This window comes from Colossoma macropomum, unplaced genomic scaffold, assembly GCF_904425465.1.
Source record: "Colossoma macropomum unplaced genomic scaffold, Colossoma_macropomum, whole genome shotgun sequence".
NCBI classification, from domain to species: Eukaryota; Metazoa; Chordata; class Actinopteri; order Characiformes; family Serrasalmidae; genus Colossoma; species Colossoma macropomum.
In genome coordinates, this window is record NW_023494790.1 from 35304108 (window position 1) to 35324017 (window position 19910).

At 41.9% G+C, this 19910-nt stretch overlaps 1 protein-coding gene across 1 annotated transcript; it reads right to left on the minus strand.

The window, feature by feature from the left end:
- Nucleotides 1-4162: 4162 nt before the first annotated feature.
- On the minus strand, nucleotides 4163-17145 carry si:dkeyp-118b1.2 (uncharacterized protein LOC559983 homolog). Its single transcript, XM_036573208.1, has 8 exons — nucleotides 16952-17145; nucleotides 16174-16279; nucleotides 13052-13184; nucleotides 10402-10573; nucleotides 8194-8291; nucleotides 6467-6489; nucleotides 5557-5602; nucleotides 4163-5097 (listed from the first exon to the last, which is right to left on the minus strand). Exons 2-8 carry the CDS (start codon nucleotides 16222-16224, stop codon nucleotides 5078-5080), a joined length of 543 nt encoding a protein of 180 aa, XP_036429101.1. The 5' UTR covers nucleotides 16225-16279; nucleotides 16952-17145; the 3' UTR covers nucleotides 4163-5077.
- Between the last annotated feature and the right edge of the window lie 2765 nt (nucleotides 17146-19910).

Below are 19910 nucleotides of genomic sequence, written 5' to 3' on the forward strand. Positions count from 1 at the left end.
ATTGGCTCCTCGGAATTTTGTCTAAACGCGTGACCAATGGCGGAGTGCGGGGGTTACCGTTTCTATGGGCAACACGGCTAGGTTGCCAGATAATGTTTCTTCTGACTCCCCCTAAGGAAACGATAGACGTAAAGATGAGTTTTATTTCGTTGTGTTTATTATTTTATGTTTTTTAGCTTATTAACCATAGTGAGCTTATTTCAGATGAAAAACAAAGAACTTCGTTAAGTAAAAGTGTAACAGTGCTTTATTTATAAAATGTGTTCTATTACTTAAGATTAAAATTAAGTGGCCTTTATTAGTCCCACATCGGGGAAATTTCACCTCTGCATTTGACCCATCCGTGCAGTGAAACACCACATACACACTAGTGAGCACACACACACACACACACTGGGGGGCAGTGAGCACACTTGCCCGGAGCGGTGGGCAGCCCTATCCGTGGCGCCCTGAGAGCAGTTGGGGGTTGGGTGTCTTGCTCAAGGGCCCCTCAGTCATGTGCTGTTGGCTCTGGGGATCGAGCCATTTTCCGGTCACAGGGTTGGTTCCCAAACCTCCAGCCCACGACTGCCCCCAGTCATGGCATTGAATGCAATTACATTGTTTTTATCGTGAGAAATATCGAATCGTGAAGCCAGAATCAAGAATCGAATTGTGGGCTGTGAGTGTAGGGCACATATATATATATATATATATATATATAGCTTTTATATCGAAACCGCAGTTTGAAAGAGTGTAATTTTCAAATCGCAAGGACTGCAATTGTAATTCTGGTCTACATTATCAAGAAATTTTAAGTGGGAAAATTTAGCCTAATAACACAGAGCTTCTGTGAACTGCTTGTAGGTAGGTAAGTTAAATTTTAAATTGCAATAGTGGTCAGATAAATCGCAGTTAAATATTCTACTCAAATCGATCAGCCCTAGCTGAGGTCAGCTGAGTGTGTCACTAGACTCTCTTTTATTAAGGCCGAAGTGCATAACTGACACTCAGTGAGTAGTTTCTTTTGAAGTATAACCAACAGGTTTGGGCATAATCCGGTGAAAATCATCGCTCTCACTCTTCATCACTGTTTTCATATATGTCAACATATACGGTGGTTCAACTTTAGTGAGATACACTGTATGGACAAAAGTATGGGTACACGCCTTCTAATTATTCGGTGGATAAAGGTGGATAAAATGAAGCACCCAGCCTTGCAGTCTCCGTAGACAAACGCTGGCAGTAGAATGGCTCGTACTGACGGGCTCAGTGACTTTGAACGTGGCACTGTCGTAGGATGTTTGTGAAATTTTGTCCTGCTAGTTCTGCCCCTGTCAACTGTAAGTGGTACTATTGTGAAATGGAAGCATCTAGGGGCAACAATAGCTCAGCCACGAAGCGGTAGACCACACAAACTCAGAGAGTGAGCGAATCACTTCCAAATTGCCTTTGGAAGCAACATCAGCAAAGGAACTGTGCATTACAAGCTTCACGAAATGGGTCTGGGTTTGGCGAATGCCAGGAGAACGTTACCTGCCTGACTGCACTGTGCCAGCTGTAGAGTTTGGTGGAGGAGGGATGATGATATGGGGTTGTTATTCAGGGGTTGGTCTAGAACCCTTAGTTCCAGTGAAGGAAATCTTAATGCTTCAGCACCAAGACATTTTGGACAATTGTACGCTTCCATCTTTGTGGGAACAGTTTGGGGAAGAACCTTTCCTGTTCCAGCATGACTGAGCCCCAGTGCTCAAAGCAGCTCCATAAAGGCCTGACTGGGTGAGTTTGGTGTGGAAGAGCTTGACTGGCCCTCACAGAGCCCTGATCTCAACCCCATCAAACACCTTTGAGATGAACTAGAACGGAGATTGTGAGCCAGGCCCTCTCGTCCAACATCAGTGTCAATTTTCTGTGACAATCCATTTATCAATAACTCTGCAGGAACAACACTCCGCATCACTTCATTTGGAATGGGTGGAGCTAAACTGCGGCAGGCTGAATGGGAGGTGATGTGTAAAAATGTGTAAATGCATTCATGCCGAACTAAAAACAGACTTGATTTTATGGACTGGAGAGTGAAAAGGACATTTTGAAACTTTCACCGGTGTTCATTAAAGTTTTTTCATTAAAGAAATCGTGGTACAGGCCCTTCAAGTTTCTTGTTACGGTGGACATCAAGGTCCATGATTTGCAGCAGAGCAGATGCAGAGGCCAAAAATGGCAAACGCTGGCAGTTTGGTGGTTCCTGTTTGGTGGCGGTACTTGCTGTTCCTACTTCTGCATTCACCATTGTCAGTTCCTGACCACAGCTGCCCATCTCCCTGCTGGGTCTCAGCATTTTCTTCCCCTTTATTTGTTTGAAATGTGAAGAAAGGCACTGTTTTACTGAGTTAAAGGGAATCACTCAGTGAGTCACAACTACGTTAGTTAAAGACTTAAATAAGTTGAGATTTGAATATATAAAAAAACCGAGTGTGTCTTAATGCAGTAATGGGCTTGTTGTCCGTCCGCACTGTTCATGACTGCACCATTGACCCCTACTTTGAACAAGGCTATTGACTGGTTTAGAAATTTCACACTCAGTTTGTTCCCACCTTGATAAGTCTGCCTACATTTAGCCCAGAATTTGTCATGGCTGCCTTTAGACGTTTATTACGAGATCATCTAAATCCCAGTCTGAGCGCAGCAAACTGAATGCTGTGGTTCTGAAATGTTAAAGAACCAATAAATGTATAAATACAAAAAAAATCGTCAATGCTAAATGATAAGTTGTTAAATATTATGCTGAAGAAACTACTAAAAATTTGCATGGGAACATCCCTAAACCTCAACACTCATTAAGACTGCAAAGACATATGAATATGCACAATTATTCAAATTCTAAACATCCTGTTGTTGCCCCGTTTATAAGCTCTGCCCCCTCCCCACTGCCTTGCACCCCAACTCTGTTACAGACTGAACAGCTTGATACGAGACAGAGCAGAAACTAAAATAAGCTTCCACTGTAACTTTAATAATCAAAAAGGTTCTGTCTGTTAGTTCAGCACCAGCCACTCGATTTCACTCGCTCAGATTTGAGTCTTTATTCTCTAAATTAGCCTCAGTGCAGCGTCAGTGACCCGAATCGCTGGTGATTTCACCTTCTTGCCACGCTAATGTTAGCCTCTGGTGCTAACAAGGATATACATCTAAAGTAGCTTAAGCTAACAGCTTCACACATAACACCACAGATTTATCCGCTAAGATTTGAGTCTGTATTCTCTAAACCTGCGTCAGTGAGGCTTCACTGAGCCGGAATAAACCTGTGTGGTTGGGCCTAAAGCTGTTCTCGCTAATCTAACGCTAGCTTCTAGTGAGTGTGGTCAAATGTGGCAAAATTAGCTTAGGCTAACAGCTCCACACAAAAATACACAAATACACTCACTTAAAACTAAATGTTTATTCTGAAAACTCACAAAAATGAATCTGTGCTGTGGTGAAAGTGTAGCGAAACTGCAGCATGCTAAGCTACTAGAGCAGCATGAAACTGTAGCACACTTACTGCAACTCTAACAGCGCCATGCGGAGGTGAGGGCCAGAGCCTGAGTCTCAACCGGCAACGAGAACGTCCGAAGGACCCCGGGACTGACCTCACACGGTGTTGCTGTGGGACGTTAGGGTAATGTTCTCTCCCTTTCAGCTTAGCTCCCCTTAAGAAAAAGCCAGCTGTGCTGTTTTTGCTGCGTTTCCTGGGATCGTCAGCGTTTGGGGCTTGGGCTCTGACCCCACGCCGCCTCCTGCGCCTGCCACATCCTCTCATTTGCTTATTTTATGATACGTGATAGGCTAAAGCTCACTTGTGACAATATAGTAATAGTAATAAGCTGTCCAAGAGAAGCTAACCACTTTAAAAACACATATGAGTGAGTTTTTTTTGGGTGGGTTTAAAAAGGAAAATGAGCAATGCTTTCTTTTTAAGTGAACATAAGTGCTTAAACTAGCACCTACATTCACCTGATCTACAGAACTAAGAACCTTCAATTGAGGTAATACAGTAATGGGACGTCCCCCGGGGAAAAAATGGTGAGGCCAAGTAGATGAGAGCTTATTAAAACTGGTACGGAAAGGGCCGGTCTAACCGTACAGCAAAAAGGTGGGGCCACAAGGCAGGAGTTTCTAATAAAGTGGTCAGGGACTACACACGTTCAAGGTTCTGATCGTTTATTACACGTGACATGTCCACAAGCACACGGCTCATGGCCAGGATAGCAGCATTTTTCACCTAGTCAAATATATGTACAGTTACAACACAGTGAAGACACACGATTCCTTACACTGTAAACATCTAGTACACAGAAACGAGACCGAAAATGCAAAACGATAAAAGGAGAAACTCAAGCCTTGATTCGTTCCCCTAAAAGGAATAGGTACGTCTTTGTCAGTGGCAAGTTCAAGTGTCCATATACAGTCCCAAAGATTAATTTAATTTTTTTTTCCTGTAATAGTGTGAAGATCATAATTATTCGTCAAGGCGTTGCAGTTCTTTAGCCTTGAGAACAGGTGAAAAGCAGCATAGTGATTGATGATTTATCAGTCCTGACTTTATGGTTCCTTCTCTTAAAAACATCCTCTGAATGAGAGCTCAGAGACAGGATCAGTCTTGAAGGGAGGAATCCATCACTCCGTGCTCAGCTACTCCCACCTGCCACTGTAACCAATGGCCCCGCCCACGTCCTCCCTGAGAGCTTCCCTTATTGTGCACGTTCCACACTGTCAGGCTGAAGAACTATCAAGCTACGGTGTCAAGACGAGACGATCAACACAACATCGATTAATTGTGCAAAATATTCCAGACGAATTAAAACAAACACTTGTGTAAACTGAATGATGAAGCTAATCGATGTCGCTTCTGCCGCTCAGGCGCAGTTCGAGGGTCATGCATCTGCTTCTCAAGGTGAGCCGAGCCGAACGGCATTGTGGGTAGTGACTGGAGGGGCCTCCCGTCGACAACGTTGTTACTGTGGAAACGACCCATCACTTAGCAACACACACGAACTCTCCTGGTTCTCGCCGCGTCGCTTGGAGCCCAGCAAAGCTGAAGGACGAACACGGATCTTCGTCAGTCGGTCATCCTCACTCCTACATGGACAATTCATATTGTTGGAGATGTTAGGAACATCAGACGATTACATCATTCCAGTAAACACGTTCATGCAACGTTATGGTCTTACAGATATGGAAAATGTGTCTGAATAAAGTGAGAACTATGGAGGATGAAGTGGAAAGCTCCAGCTACAATCATGGAAGAGCTGAAACCATTGTTGACTCTGTGTGTGGGTGTGTGTGTACACATACATATATATATATAAAAATATATACATACACACATATACATATACATACATATACATACACATACACATACATACATTATACATTTTTTTATTTGAGCAAATAAGACAAATACAGTTAATTGTGTTAATCATTTCACAGCCCTAATATAAACAGTTCTTCTTATTTACTACTGTTTTACTGTTCCATATACGTGTTTTGCTGTTACATTTTGGTATTTCATCCCATATAAGTGCACAGACTCACCATTTTTGTGTTTTAACGATTTGGATCTTCTTGGTGAATTTGAATTCTGTGGAGAAAAGAAATAAGAGACTTGAAAAATCTAACTACAGATTTTTTGTATGGAACACAAGAGCATAGAAAAACTCACCAAAAAAGGACAGCCAAGACTTGCTGGTTAATAATATTAAATAGAAACTGTACTGAAATTGTGTTTGTTTTGCCTTTATTTGAAGGCTACCTTCATAAGGAGTTCATCACATGCATAAATACTGAATAACATATTTATAAAGCAGTACTTGATTATTTCTGAACAGCTTATGCCATTAATCACAAGATGACATGTGGTTTTACAAAATAAATGACACTGTACTGACATAAAGGGGCCCCTAAACTGTAGTCACACAGATCTTAATCGAAACTGTACACTGTCAAAGAATAACTTTAATAACACACAGTATTTCTGATGCTTAAGCACATTTAAAAGCAGGAACTCAAGTAGAAACAAAGACAGGGACCTCCTACTCCTTGTTTTCTTATCTAGGCCTCTGCCTTATAAGTTCAATTACACAGGGATGATGAATCATAACTTTTTTAATCTGAAAAATGCCTTTCCTTTGAAAAAAACATTTGTTCAATTTATAACACTGGTATAAATCATCATTCTCGGGTGACCGAATTGAGAAGGTGAATTAAGCAAACCATACCAGTTTCACTACGTATTTCCACTCCAGCTCCATTAGAGAATGAGGCTTTATAACAGTGTTATGAATGGAACAAATGTCTGTCACTTTAAGGCCCACTGTGTGAATACAAAACCTTCTTGCAGTTACAGGAATTAGCTTTTCAGAAATGTTTATTTGTTGCTTTGTAAATAAGGGGGGTTTTCTTTTTACTGAAATTTCAAAGCATCATTTAAAGAATGGAAAAATACCTTATCTGCTTTTCTCTTCTTGGCTGCAACACAAAATAAAACAAGGGTCAAAAGATACACATAAAAGTGGCATAATTCATTCTCACACTTGTAGACAAACATGGTTTAATGAAAGAAAAAAAAAAAAAAAAAAACAATATAAAGTGTCCTGCACTAACGTTATGGCACATCTTATATTGTATATTTAATTATAAGGCCGCTGCACACTGGATATGGCTCACCATAGCAGAGACAGTGCAAAGTGCTAATAAACTACATAGCATACTTCAGCGCGAGAGCGCGCAAAGCATCGCAGTGAGAGCTCTGGTAAACAGCAACGTGTTGCAGTGAGTGCCACTAAATGGTAACGCATGGCGGGAGGAGCGCAGCTAAACGGCAATGCAACACAGCGAGAGGGCCGCTAAACGGCAATGTGACACAGCAAGAGGGCTGCTAAGCGGCAATGTACTGCAGCGTGAGTGCACCGCTAAACAGCAATGCATTGCAGTGAGAGAGCCGCTAAACAGCAAAGCACTGCAGTGAGAGGGCCGCTAAACAGCAAAGCACTGCAGCGAGAGGGCCGCTAAACAGCAAAGCACTGCAGCGAGAGGGCCGCTAAACAGCAAAGCACTGCAGTGAGAGAGCCACTACACAGCAAAGCACTGCAGTGAGAGAGCCACTACACAGCAAAGCACTGCAGTGAGAGGGCTACTACACAGCAAAGCACTGCAGTGAGAGGGCCGCTAAACAGCAAAGCACTGCAGTGAGAGGGCCGCTAAACAGCAAAGCACTGCAGTGAGAGAGCCACTACACAGCAAAGCACTGCAGTGAGAGAGCCACTACACAGCAAAGCACTGCAGTGAGAGCCACTAAACAGCAATGCACTGCAGTGAGAGCCACTAAACAGCAATGCACTGCAGCGAGTGCGCCGCTAAACGGGAAAGCTCTCTAATGAGAGCAGCGCTAAACGGCAATGCAGTGTTGCAAGAGTACAGCTAAATGGCAAGTGATGCAATGAGAACGCGGCCAAGCGGCAATGCTGCATTGCTGTTTAGCGGCCCTCTCGCTGCAGTGCATTGCTGTTTAGCGGCCCTCTCGCTGCAGTGCATTGCTGTTTAGCGGCCCTCTCGCTGCAGTGCATTGCTGTTTAGCGGCCCTCTCGCTGCAGTGCATTGCTGTTTAGCGGCCCTCTCACTGCAGTGCACTGCTCTTTAGCGGCCCTCTCGCTGCAGTGCATTGCTGTTTAGCGGCCCTCTCGCTGCAGTGCATTGCTGTTTAGTGGCCCTCTCGCTGCAGTGCACTGCTGTTTAGCGGCCCTCTCACTGCAGTGCATTGCTGTTTAGTGGCCCTCTCGCTGCAGTGCACTGCTGTTAAGCGGCCCTCTCACTGCAGTGCATTGCTGTTTAGTGGCCCTCTCACTGCAGTGCATTGCTGTTTAGCGGCCCTCTCACTGCAGTGCATTGCTGTTTAGCGGCCCTCTCGCTGCAGTGCATTGCTGTTTAGCGGCCCTCTCACTGCAGTACGTTGAAAAACTCAAGTGCTCGGAAACGCAGAGCACCACTGTGCATTGATCCGGGCGTTGCCGCCAGTGTGTGTAGCTTCATTAGAAACGTTTGAACACTGCGCAGTGCAGTGTGTCTGATGTGCAGTGGCCTTTAGAGCTCCTAAAAATGTAGCAGCAATACTGGACAAACACTGTAATAACTGAGCGCACACGCACACACGCACACACACACACACACACACACCTTTCTTTTCTGCCCCGTAGGACCAGTCATTGTCATTGACGTCATCGTTGTCCTCTTGATCGCTCTCGGATTTGTTTGTGTTGTTGCCACTGGCTATTCTGAATAACGGGGAGAAAAGAAAAGCAAAATCAGCAGCAGTCAAAGGTTTAGACAAACCTGCTTAATGAAGGGTTTTCTTTATTTGTACTGTTTTCTTTCTCTATATGTTACTATTTTAGAGTAACAGTAAAGACACTAAAGCTGTGAAATAACATATGTAATTACTACACAGTCAAAAAAGACTGAGCTTCTTTGAAAGTGATATTTATACCCACTTTACTAACAACGCACCTGACTCTAACTCATTAACTAGTACACGTTAACTTTAATGAGGCGCGTAATCAGAATGATATAATGACTGGGATTCGGAGTTTCCCAACTAACTTCAACCAAACACTACATGAAACCAGGAGGGCATCAAAATGACTTTGTTGAAACCCGTTTTTCTCCCCAATTTAGCATCGAAGCTCCAGCACAAACCTAACCCTGCATTCACACCGGCAGGGACACAACACGACAAAGTGGCCGGAGGTCATTCATTTTCAATGGGAGCTGGTGATTTCCGGCGACGGGAGGCGGAGCAAACGTTGGCTGTGAAGTGGGCGGAGTCAGCAACGCGACAAAGTTGAGTGGAGTTTAACTTTATGCAAATAAGGAGTGAAGCGATGTGGGGATTACCAATAGGAATTGAGCACTGAGCAGCGTAGTACACGCTTTACCTCAGCCACTGTGAAACATTAGGCTCCATTTTTGGTTCCTAGATAATTGTTCCTACTAGAGATGGAATAATGGCAGCGGTGCTTTCGTCGCAAATAGATGATAATCACAAAAACCGAATAGCGTTTTCCTCACAAACTGACTGCACAGACACGGGGATTAAATAAAAATAAGCACACGACCGATTTCTCACCAGGATATTCATTTCTAGATCATCTGATTTGTGCGTTAGTGAAACCATGGCAACCAACGGTCCACTCAAGTCCAGAAACACCGTTGAGCGATCAGCGATTTGGGCGACAAAAGGCGAAAAGTCGCTGCCGGTGTAAACGCAGGGTAACACAGCAAACCGAAGACACCAAATATGTTTGGCTGATTGACTACATTTGGGGTAAGAAGAGAAACTGGTTATTTGCCAAACTAGTCCTTTAAAAGATTCCCCCCCCTGATTTTCTCTGTTTTAACACTTCTGCGTGAGACCATCCGCTAATCATCAAGCCAGATTAAGTCTACTGGAGCAACATTCACAAAGCAGTGGAGATATACAGCCGGTGAAGCAGTGATGAGTCTTTAAAACATGTTTTGTTCTTTCTGAACGAGTTTTTAAACTATCTTGATGTTCTGTTGATACATTACTTACATTAAGTAGATGTGTTGTTAATATGTTACTTCCATTACACAAAAACCAACCTTACCCAACACCTAACCCTCACCCTGGCCCTAACCCTAACCGTAACCCTAACCTCATCCCAAAACCTAACCCTAACCCTAACCCTGGCCCTAACCCTAACCCTAATCCTAACCCTCACCCTGGCCCTAATCCTAACCCTAAACCTAATCCTAACCCTCATATGCTTTTGACGTTACTGAGAGTCCGTTGATGGTCTGCTTCATTTAAAAGGACCACTCAAAAGTGTGACCATACCTTAAATATGATATTTGGTAGTCTGTTTTTTTACCCAGTACAAAACTGGAACACTTATTACACAATAAGCCTCGAGGCCTTTTAACTATAAAGCGAAAACACAAAGCGAACTGGGGCTCTTTAGTTTTCACGACGCACCAACCAATCAGACCACAAATACTACAAACGAACCGTAGAGACCACCTGGAGAGGTGCTTTGAGTTTGGCTCATTTTTGGGGCTGTTAAAGAGGGGAGTTCCTTTCACATCTTCACATATGCACAGAAAACCATGTGTCCATTTCAGACGCTGAAATGGTCCAAGTGTGAAAATGGCCTTGGTGACCATCACCAGGCACAGGGCCTAATCGAATGAAATTAACGCACAGGCTAATCTGAGGAAGGACGAGATTTTGATATGTAATCTGTTGCATTGCTGGTTCACTCACTGCAGAAATGCTAAAGAAATCAGTGACTGATTCAGCAGAAAAGAATCGCTTCAGTGAACGACTCGTTCTGAGCAAACTGCTGAAAAGAAGCGTAGAGGTACCTGCGGTTGGCGATGCGGCTGCTGTTGCGGCCCATGCCCAGGCACTTCTCCAGGTGAGGGGCGAAGCGGGACGCGGCGATGCTCCGGCTGCAGTTGGGACACACGCACTCTTTGTTCTTCCACTGGTTGTACACCTGACCGAAGATGTCCACGCCGGGCTGGTCCACGATTTCTGCCAGTGGGAAACAAAGGGAGAGTTCAGGTGAAAGGGATCGTGGTGGAGAGATTCAGACATTGTTTACACGCACACATGGGAACATGTTCTGTTGATATTAACAACAACAACAACAACAACAACAACAACCACATAGAGGAGAAAACCATGGACATGCAAGAACATGAGGAGTGTGAAATCAAGGTCAGGCTAGCGCAGGGGTGTCAAACTCAACCATTAAAAGAGCCAAAATCTCAACAAATCTGATGTCCAGCTGTGTTTCTATTTTATTCTTACTTAACATTTTGCCACGACTCCAACTGGCCACTGTTTGTTCAAAAAATGCCAAAACTACAACGGCAAAAAACGATTCAGTGTTTTAAAAATAATCTTTTATGAAAACTACTTGTTTTATATAAATTAATAGACTATATTAGCCGCAGATCAGTGCTGAACCTCTTTAAATGTCCCCAAAGTACAGTAGGTTTGTAAAACCGCCCATTTGCTTGGTGCTGTCCCATAGATTGTTGTTGGGGAGGGGGTGGGAGCACACATTATGTTACAGTGCATGCTGGGAACTGTAGTGCAGCTCATGGCGAAATGGGCCAACATTAATAGAAAACTAAAATAATTTTGCAGGCCGAACAGAATTGTGCCACGGGCCTGACTTGGCCTGTGGGCCTTGTGTTTGACACATGGGGGCTGCTGTACGAGCACTTTTCGTTTAGACTGCTAGCAACTTAATGAATTCAAAGGTTTGCCAGTTTGCCAATCTTGCAAACATTACCCATAATTTGCCAAACTTGCCCACACACATATTAAATCAGCTGTTCTATTTGTTAGTCAAATATCAAATCACAAGTACATACAAACAAGTCCAAAATGATCCCATGACATGGAACAAGGAATGCACCGATATGGGAATTGAGGGCCGATGCTGTTATCCTATAAAATGTGTATAAATCTGTCGATACTGATGCTTAAAAAGTTTACGAAATGTAGAAACTGGGGCTAAATCTACCTGGATTTGCATAAAAGGGAAATATAACGTGTAGAATTACTAATGCAGTAAAAAGAATAAAAGGCAGATATTTCAGTGAAGGCTGGACGATTCACCGTTTTTATACCAAAATCTCAATTTTCACATCGCAAGAGGTGCAATTTTAATTCTATCCTGTTGCCTTAAGTTACTAAAAATACAACCTAATAACACAAAGCCTATCCTTAAAAAACGGATGTGCTGATCTTCTTGAGAAAAACAAAAGACCTGGAGCTTCATTTAAAATAATCACATTTAAATCATAATTAGATATTTTCCCCAAAAATGAAACGGCCCTAGTAGTAACCCAGCTGTCTGATTTTTTTTTTTAAAGCAATTTCTGTCGATACACATGTGATTCCAATATCAACGTGCATCCCGATGTGGAACGTCACCGAATATCCCAGCCTTAACAACCCCATGCTCTATATATTTTTGTGTTTTGCCTCCTTTAACACATCCAATCCAGCCTACGAGGAGCTTGTAAGTATGGAGTATGGGGTCACCAGGACTGTGATTGTGAATCCTCTGCACTACATTTACATTACATTTGCATTTTCAGAATTAAAAAAAAAAAAATCGAATAATTTTAATTGGAAAAATGTATGAAATAAAAAAAACTAATACTGAATCGTAGCAACACAAAATAACAATCAAATTCTGGTGAAATGGAAGATCATTAACAAAAAAAAAACAGAATTGAATGAAATCATGGTGAAACATGAGATGTAAGGATGTCTGAATCACTTTTTGTAAAGAATCATAGTTGAGTCAAACTGTGGTGACGTGAGATACACCAATGCAGTGAATTGCTTCATAAGGAATCATAATTGAATCAAATTTTGGTGAAAAGTGAAATATAACAATGCAGTGAATCGTTTCTTAAAAGAATCATACGTGAATCAAATCCTGGGGAAACCTGAGATATAATGATGCACTGAATCACTGCAGAAAGAATCATACTTGAATCAAATTTCTGTGAAAAGTGAAATATAACAATGCAGTGAATCACTTCTTAAAGACTCATAATTAAATCAAACTGTGTTGAAATGGGAGAAATAATGCAGTGAATCGTTTCATAAGGAATCATAATTGAATCAAATTTTGGAAAGTGAAATACAACAATGCAGTGAAACGTTTCTTGAACAATCATAAGTAAACCAAATCCTGGGGAAATCTGAGATATAATGATGCACTGAATCACTGCAGAAAGAATCATACGTGAATCAAATTTTGGTGAAAAGTGAAACATAACAATGCAGTGAATCGTTTCTTAAAGAATCATAACTGAATCACATTGTGGTTAATTGGGAGATAGAATGGCTCACTGTTTTGTACTGTTTTGCAATAAATCATAACTGAACTGAACTGTTGTTGGTCAGAGATTTACATTCAGTTCACTGAATAAGGATCACTGTTACAGAGCCACGTGCACTTTAAGGAAGGTGGGCGTTTACCAAAGTCCTTGGTGCTCTCCTGGTCAGTGTCGTCAAGGAAGAAGTAGCCCTGCTTGACGGCCCTGTGCACCTCAAAGCACAGCCCCAAACAAGCGTCCTCCACCAGGTCAGCCAGGATCTCCTGAGCGATGCCCTGGAAGAGCATTATAGTGGTCACCACAATCAGAAAAACACACCAGTCACAACACAGGCTGTATCCTCAGCTACGCCCTGTTCAGCATACAGTGCACTAGTTTGGAGATTTTCTCAACTTAATGCAAATGAAGTATGACGCAGTCTTACTTCTCTGCTCTCTTTTGTTCCTACCAGCATTTTGATCCTATTCCCAACAGTATAGCACCAAAAAAACACTTATAAGGACCAAAAGTCTGAGACCACTATTGAAAACGCTTTCCTAATTTAATACAAAATGTTTCATTACAAATTATATTATCAGTAAAACAATCTGAACGAACAGTAGAAACTGTAAAACAAATTATTTACATGAATTTCTTAGTATTGGTCCCTCTTTTGCTTTAACGACTGTGCACTTGAGTTCGCACGGATTCAATGATATGAATTACGGCAAACGCAGGCAGGCGTGGACGAGGATCACAGGCAAAGCCCCACATAGTGGAGACGTGGCGTGTGGTTGAAGCGGACAGGTGCAGGAAAAAAAGGGCACTAGATTTTGCAGTCGGGTGCGCACGTGACTGGTAGTCTATGTGGGTGGATGCGGGCACTAATAATTAAGCCCATGCAGACCTCTAAAGTGCACATGCCTAGTAGTCTAAACAACCCAGAAAATCTTTTTGTTCTTTGAGCTAAACGCTACATGCTATTTATGCAAAACCAGTGCTTTTAAATACGTTTTTAGGGCATTAATCTGGTTTTCAGTTTTCAGATATATGGGTCTCTCTCCACTCACTGGAATGTGGTCTTGTATGACTGGTGCAATGTGAAATATAACAATACAATGAATCGTTTCATAAGGAATCATAACTGAATCAAATTGTTTCAAGTTGAATCTAATCGAATCGTGGTGAAATCTGAGATAAACGATGCACTGAATTAATTCGTAAAGAATCATAATTGAATCAAACAATGGTGCAATGTGAAATATAACAATGCAGTGAACTGTTTTCTAAAGAATCATAACTGATTCGAATCATGGTGAAATCTCAGGTATAATGATGCACTGAATCGTTGCAGAAAGAATCGTAATTGAATCAAAGTTAGATTAAAAGTGAAATATAACAATGAAGTGAATCCTTTCTTAAAGAATCATAATTGAATCAAACTGTGGTGAAATCTCAGGTATAATGACTCCCTGCACTGTTTTGTAAAAAAAAAAAAAATTAAAAAATATCATAACTCTCCACTCACAAGAATCTGGTCTTGTATGACTGAAAATAACAGGAATCAGCAGATATTTAACCAATATTTCAAATCAGTATTTCACTGATTATTGCCCATCATCAGATTTTGAAGAGCAGAATGTTTAGGTGACGCTGAGCAACGGTGCTCAAATGTTTGCATGTTGGAATACATTCTATTATATTGTTTTGCATATGTAATCCCTCAGAAATGTATGTTGTATTTCTCTGTAAAGTCAATCCAGGTGGATCTTGGCCCAATTTCTACATTTTTAAACGTTTATGTTTATATAAGTTTGGCAGTGCTGTGATGAAACTGAGAAGAAACCATAGAAGCCGTAAAGGTTCAACTAATCAAACAACAGTCTATTATACAAGAAATAATCCTTAGTTGACAGACTGCAATACACTACAGGAAGTGTAGGGGGCGACATGGTTTCTATTGTTTTGTTATAATAGATCACTTAGGCTAAGTTCACACAGCAGGTAAAAGTGGCCCAAATCTGATTTTCTCACCAATTTTTTTTCTGATTTTCTCTTCGATTTTCCTGTTTGGCTGTTCACATTATCTTTTAAATGTGATCTGTATACGACATCAATCTGAACAGATCAGCTCCTAAACGGACCCGCATGCGCAAAAGAGCAGAGCGTCACGCAGCTCATCCAGAGGTAAACAATCATGACTGCCAACGAACGCCAGTCACTCCCAAAGGGTTCAGCTTCATCTTCACCAGCATCACATGAGCCATCATGAAGCTTCACTGACTCACAGCTGGGCTCATCACCCAGAATGTGTTCGAGCTTGTCATAAAAAGGGCGCGGTCACTTCGTGTCGTTGGATTCTTTAAACTTTGCTTTCAGACTTTTAACTGTTCTTTGACGCTGCAGCCTCGTTCTCCTACGACCGTGTTCGGTATTTCTTTAGAAATCTCTTCAAACACAGAGGGTCTCTAATCATTTTAGGAGTCCCAGCAGTGCAAAATTATGACGAATCCACAGATCGGATTTCAGTACCACATATGAAAGTGTCTTAAATCAGAATTGAAAATGTCAGATTCAGTGTGTTTATCTGTACACAGCCACACATCTGTGCCACAAATGAAGAAAAAGATCAGATTTGGGCCACTTTTACCTGCTGTGTGAACAAAGCCTTAGATGGCATCATGGCCTTATTAGGAACTCTAGGTCCAAGCTGAGTCTCGGCTGAAAACAAGTTTGAGTAGACGGACCCTCCTATTAGGACTTTGATTGATGGGGCGAAGTGCGAGGCAACTGTAGGAGGCGTAATTAATCAAATAAGCCACTACATTAATCAATCATACAAATAACTAAGTTGCAGCCTACTTATAATCCTACAATGCACTGTACAGCTGATCCCAGCGGGCACAGAATACCAATCAGGTATCACCCCAGACAGTCCATATTTTGTGTACGAGTTGTGAGTGGGAGCACAAACGTGGACCGTTCCGAGGGTCCCCGAGGACCGGCCCGCATTCTGAATCGTATTGTGATTTGAAGATGCTGCAGCACGAATGCAGTGACGGCAACACCTCCCTGGATGGGATGAGCAAAGCCGTGCAGAGGGCTTGTTTTTAGGTGTGGTGACGGGTCCATACTGGTGAATGTATCAGTGGACACCTCGTAACACGTTCAGCGTGCCCTTGACTGCAATCCGATGTTTACGAGGCGATGTAAGCCGGAGCATCTCAGCCTGGAACTCAACACAGACAGACTTCTACATAAACACACACAAGAACAATAACCCACCTCCATCTTACTGTTGTCCATGCCGGACAGGGCCATCTCCTCCATTTTCATTTGCAAAGACCAGAAGGGGAAGGCGCTGCCGTCTCTACATGCTGTAGTGCGGGGGCTACGGCAAACAAAAGGGACACACACACACACACACACACACGGCATGAGACAGCAATATTCCCAGCAATCAGATGCTGTGGAGCAACCTCACAGCCTCAAATCCACTATATCAGATGTATATAGTACTAGAAGTTAAATATGCCTGTATTAAACCCTCTGAAAATGAATGTCCACTCCACTGAGAACTGCCCACATAGAGTGCCTGACAGTCCATTAGGGGCAACATTCATCTCCCTTACTGCTCTTATCTGTCTGTACTGCAGTGAATGGATGCAAACTACAAGGCCTACTGGTCAAACACAGGCTGGACACAGAACACGACTTGGACACACACACATCAGCTTAAGTTAGCTTCTTATTCGAATTTTCCGTTCCACCTTAAATGCTGCAGCAGTTACAGTACCGAGCCCGAGGCGCCAGAGCGTAGCTGCTGCACCATTTAAGGTGGAACGGGGAATTCGAATAGGAAGCCAGATTCAGGCTCGTCTAGCGGATAAAGTAAATGAGCTTAAACTGTCCAGCCACTCGTGTAGGCCCTATAGGACCCTGCAGAGCCTAGCTAGGCCCTCTGTTTCTCCCAGCTGGCCTCCAAATAAGACGTTTGGTCCAAATGTTGTAGCTTAGCGCTCGGTGCGGTTCAGCTTTGTGTCCTCTTTTCCTGCTGTTTTACCTCCAGCACAATGGCCGTGGCGGACTAGCTCACTTCTGCCGCCGCTCATCTGCTCCCGACCGCCGCTTAGCTCCCCAAATCCGCTCGCATTCAGGCTCATGAATGACTTTTACTCGGAGAAAGAAGAAAAACCACAAAACAGTCAGAAGGTTGAATCGTTAGCCCCAAAGCCTCCACAGCAGCTCAGTCCTCCATCGGGCTCAGACCTGACTAATCGATCGCGCCGCTCGGAGCCAAGACGGAGCGGCTTAAAGGGGAGCTGCACCGACTTTTCAAAATTTCTGCATAATTAAGCTCTTAATTAATACTTTCCAGCAGTGGAGAACGGAAGCAGATGTCTTGATGTTTACAGCACAAACATAGACATTTAATTTACTATCCCAAACCACCAGTGAGTTTTATATGCAAGGTTGATGATGTTAAAATAAAGGGAAATTAAAAAATATTTTTTTTTCTTGGGGACTATTTTAAAACTTAAAACCCCCTCCGCCATGAACGTAATAAAATGGGCCAACAAAACGTTTTAGGCCAAAACTTTATCACAAAGCATTGCCTAAGGAGGTGAATTCAGAACAATTTGGTGTAATAACTTTCTGTGAGGGAGCTTTCAGAGGTGGATGTCTGGTTCCTATCACCACCACTGTGAACAGTCCAGACTGTAAGTTTCTCTAGAAAGGAGCATTTAACACCAAACCACTCTGAGCCACCTTGTTGACATCTTAGCCGTTTTATTATGTAGAAATTTTGAAAAAGTGGTGGAGTTTCCCTTTACAGCGAGTTAAAGGAGCAGTGCGAGCATTAAAGGATTAAAGGCTGGTCTGTATCATATCATTCCCAGCCTGAAAACAAGTCCCACTCCGGCAAGTGGAGTCGATAAAGATTTGTCCTGTACGATGTCCCTGAGGTGTCACGGTGATTATTTTTAAATAAGGTGTGGCCACAAATTAATATATTGAGCCACAAATTAAGTTCATTGTGGCCACATGGCTTCAATTTATTATTTTGTGGCCTCAAAATATAAAATGTGGCCTCAATATATTAATTCGTGGCTACAGCTTATTAAGAATAATCGCCATGTCACCTTAGGGGCTCCAGAAAATGCTGTCCCACGTTTTCATGTCACTACCAGAACATAAAGTTGTAGTCTGTGGGCGGGACTGTATTTTAGCCACACCCCTGTATTTTAGAGCAGGAAGTGAGACTGCACCCCTGTCCCTCATGGCCACATAGTGAGCAGTTAGATCCCATTACTTTGAACTAAATGTGTCCCAAAGTCTGAAAATCAGAGTGGAACGTTAAGAATTGTCACTACCGAAACACATTTTCTGCAGTTAAGTAAACTTTTTTTGTGTTTTAGTGAAAAATATTATAATTTGATTTGTGTACAGCTGTTCACAGATGTGTTTGCTGGTCAAAATTAGCTTGTCACTTCTGAAACAGTCACTACTGAAACATTTGGTAAGGTTTGAGTAATGTTCTGATTGCTTTGGCAGTATCAAAACGGGATGTTCACTCATTTATTTTAATAAAATAAACATAATTAAGATGTAGGATCACTCAAAGCAAAAGGATTTTAGTCTAAAGTCAGTTAAAAGACCCAAATGTGTTTTATAAAATGGATAGTTCCGGTCCTAAAATCTGATTGGCTGAGCCGCGTTCGAAAATCCACGATATATCACACCATGTCTGGTTCCTATCACCACCACTGTAAACAATTCTGACTCACTTTATCTAGAACAGAACATTTCACACCAACCCACTCTGAGTGACTTTTGTTGACATCTTGATGATTTAATTTTGCTGAAATTTTGAGCTCAACGCGTGTGGCAGTGTAGCAGGAGGAGCCAGCAGGGGGAGCTATTAGCACTCAAGCAGATTTAGTAGAGAGGAACATCATAAACAACAGTTATGGTTATGATTCAGTCATAATTTCAGGAAAAAAAAGCAGCAGGAGTGATATGGAGGAGTGGACGGTGTGAGAACTTGGAAAGGTATCTGGTATTCCACGCACTCAAAAAATGCTTTCAAGGGTTCTTTAGTGAAGAAAATGTTCTATATAGAACCATGAACACTCAAAAACCCCTTTACATGATTAAAGGGTTATTTGCATTGTGAAAGAGTTCTTTAGACTGATGGAGAACGTGCTGTAGATGGTTCTATGTAACACCTTTTTGAAAAGGGTTCTATGCAGCACCAAAAAGGGTTCTTCTATTTTAACAAGCTTGAGATTGTACACTCTTAAAAAAGATGGTTCTTCAAGGGCTCTTTAGTAAACAAAATGAATCTATATATAGAACCATTTTCTTTACTAAAGAACCCATGAAGAACCATCTTTTTTAAGAGTGTACAATCTCAAGCTTGTTAAAATAGAAGAACCCTTTTTGGTGCTGCATAGAACCCTTTGTACAGAACCCTGACTTTGTGTTTAAATACAACCTTATTATTGACATCATTCAGATTGAGTATGTGGTCATCGGGACTGTGTATGTGAACCCCTGCACTACTGCGTTAAAGGCTCCTTCAGCTACATTTGCACTTCTATTAAAATTAAAAATAATTTTTCATTTTGAAAATAACGAAATAAAAAATAATTCTAAATTGTACCAAAACAGAATAACTGAATCAAATTGTGGTGAAATGGAAGATTAAACGATGCATTAAATCATTAACAAAATAATCATAATTGAATGGAATCATGGTGAAATGTGAGACAGAACGATGCCTGAATCGTTCTGTAAAGAATCATAATTGAATCAAACTGTGGTGAAATGTGAGTTATAATGATGCACTGAATCACTTATAGGGAACGCATTAAATCAATTCAGAAAGAATCATACATAACAATGCAATGAATCGTTTCATAAGGAATCATAATTGAGTCAAATTTTGGTGAAAAGTGAAATATAACAATGTAGTGAATCATTTCTTAAAGAATCATCATGAAATCAAACTGTGGTGA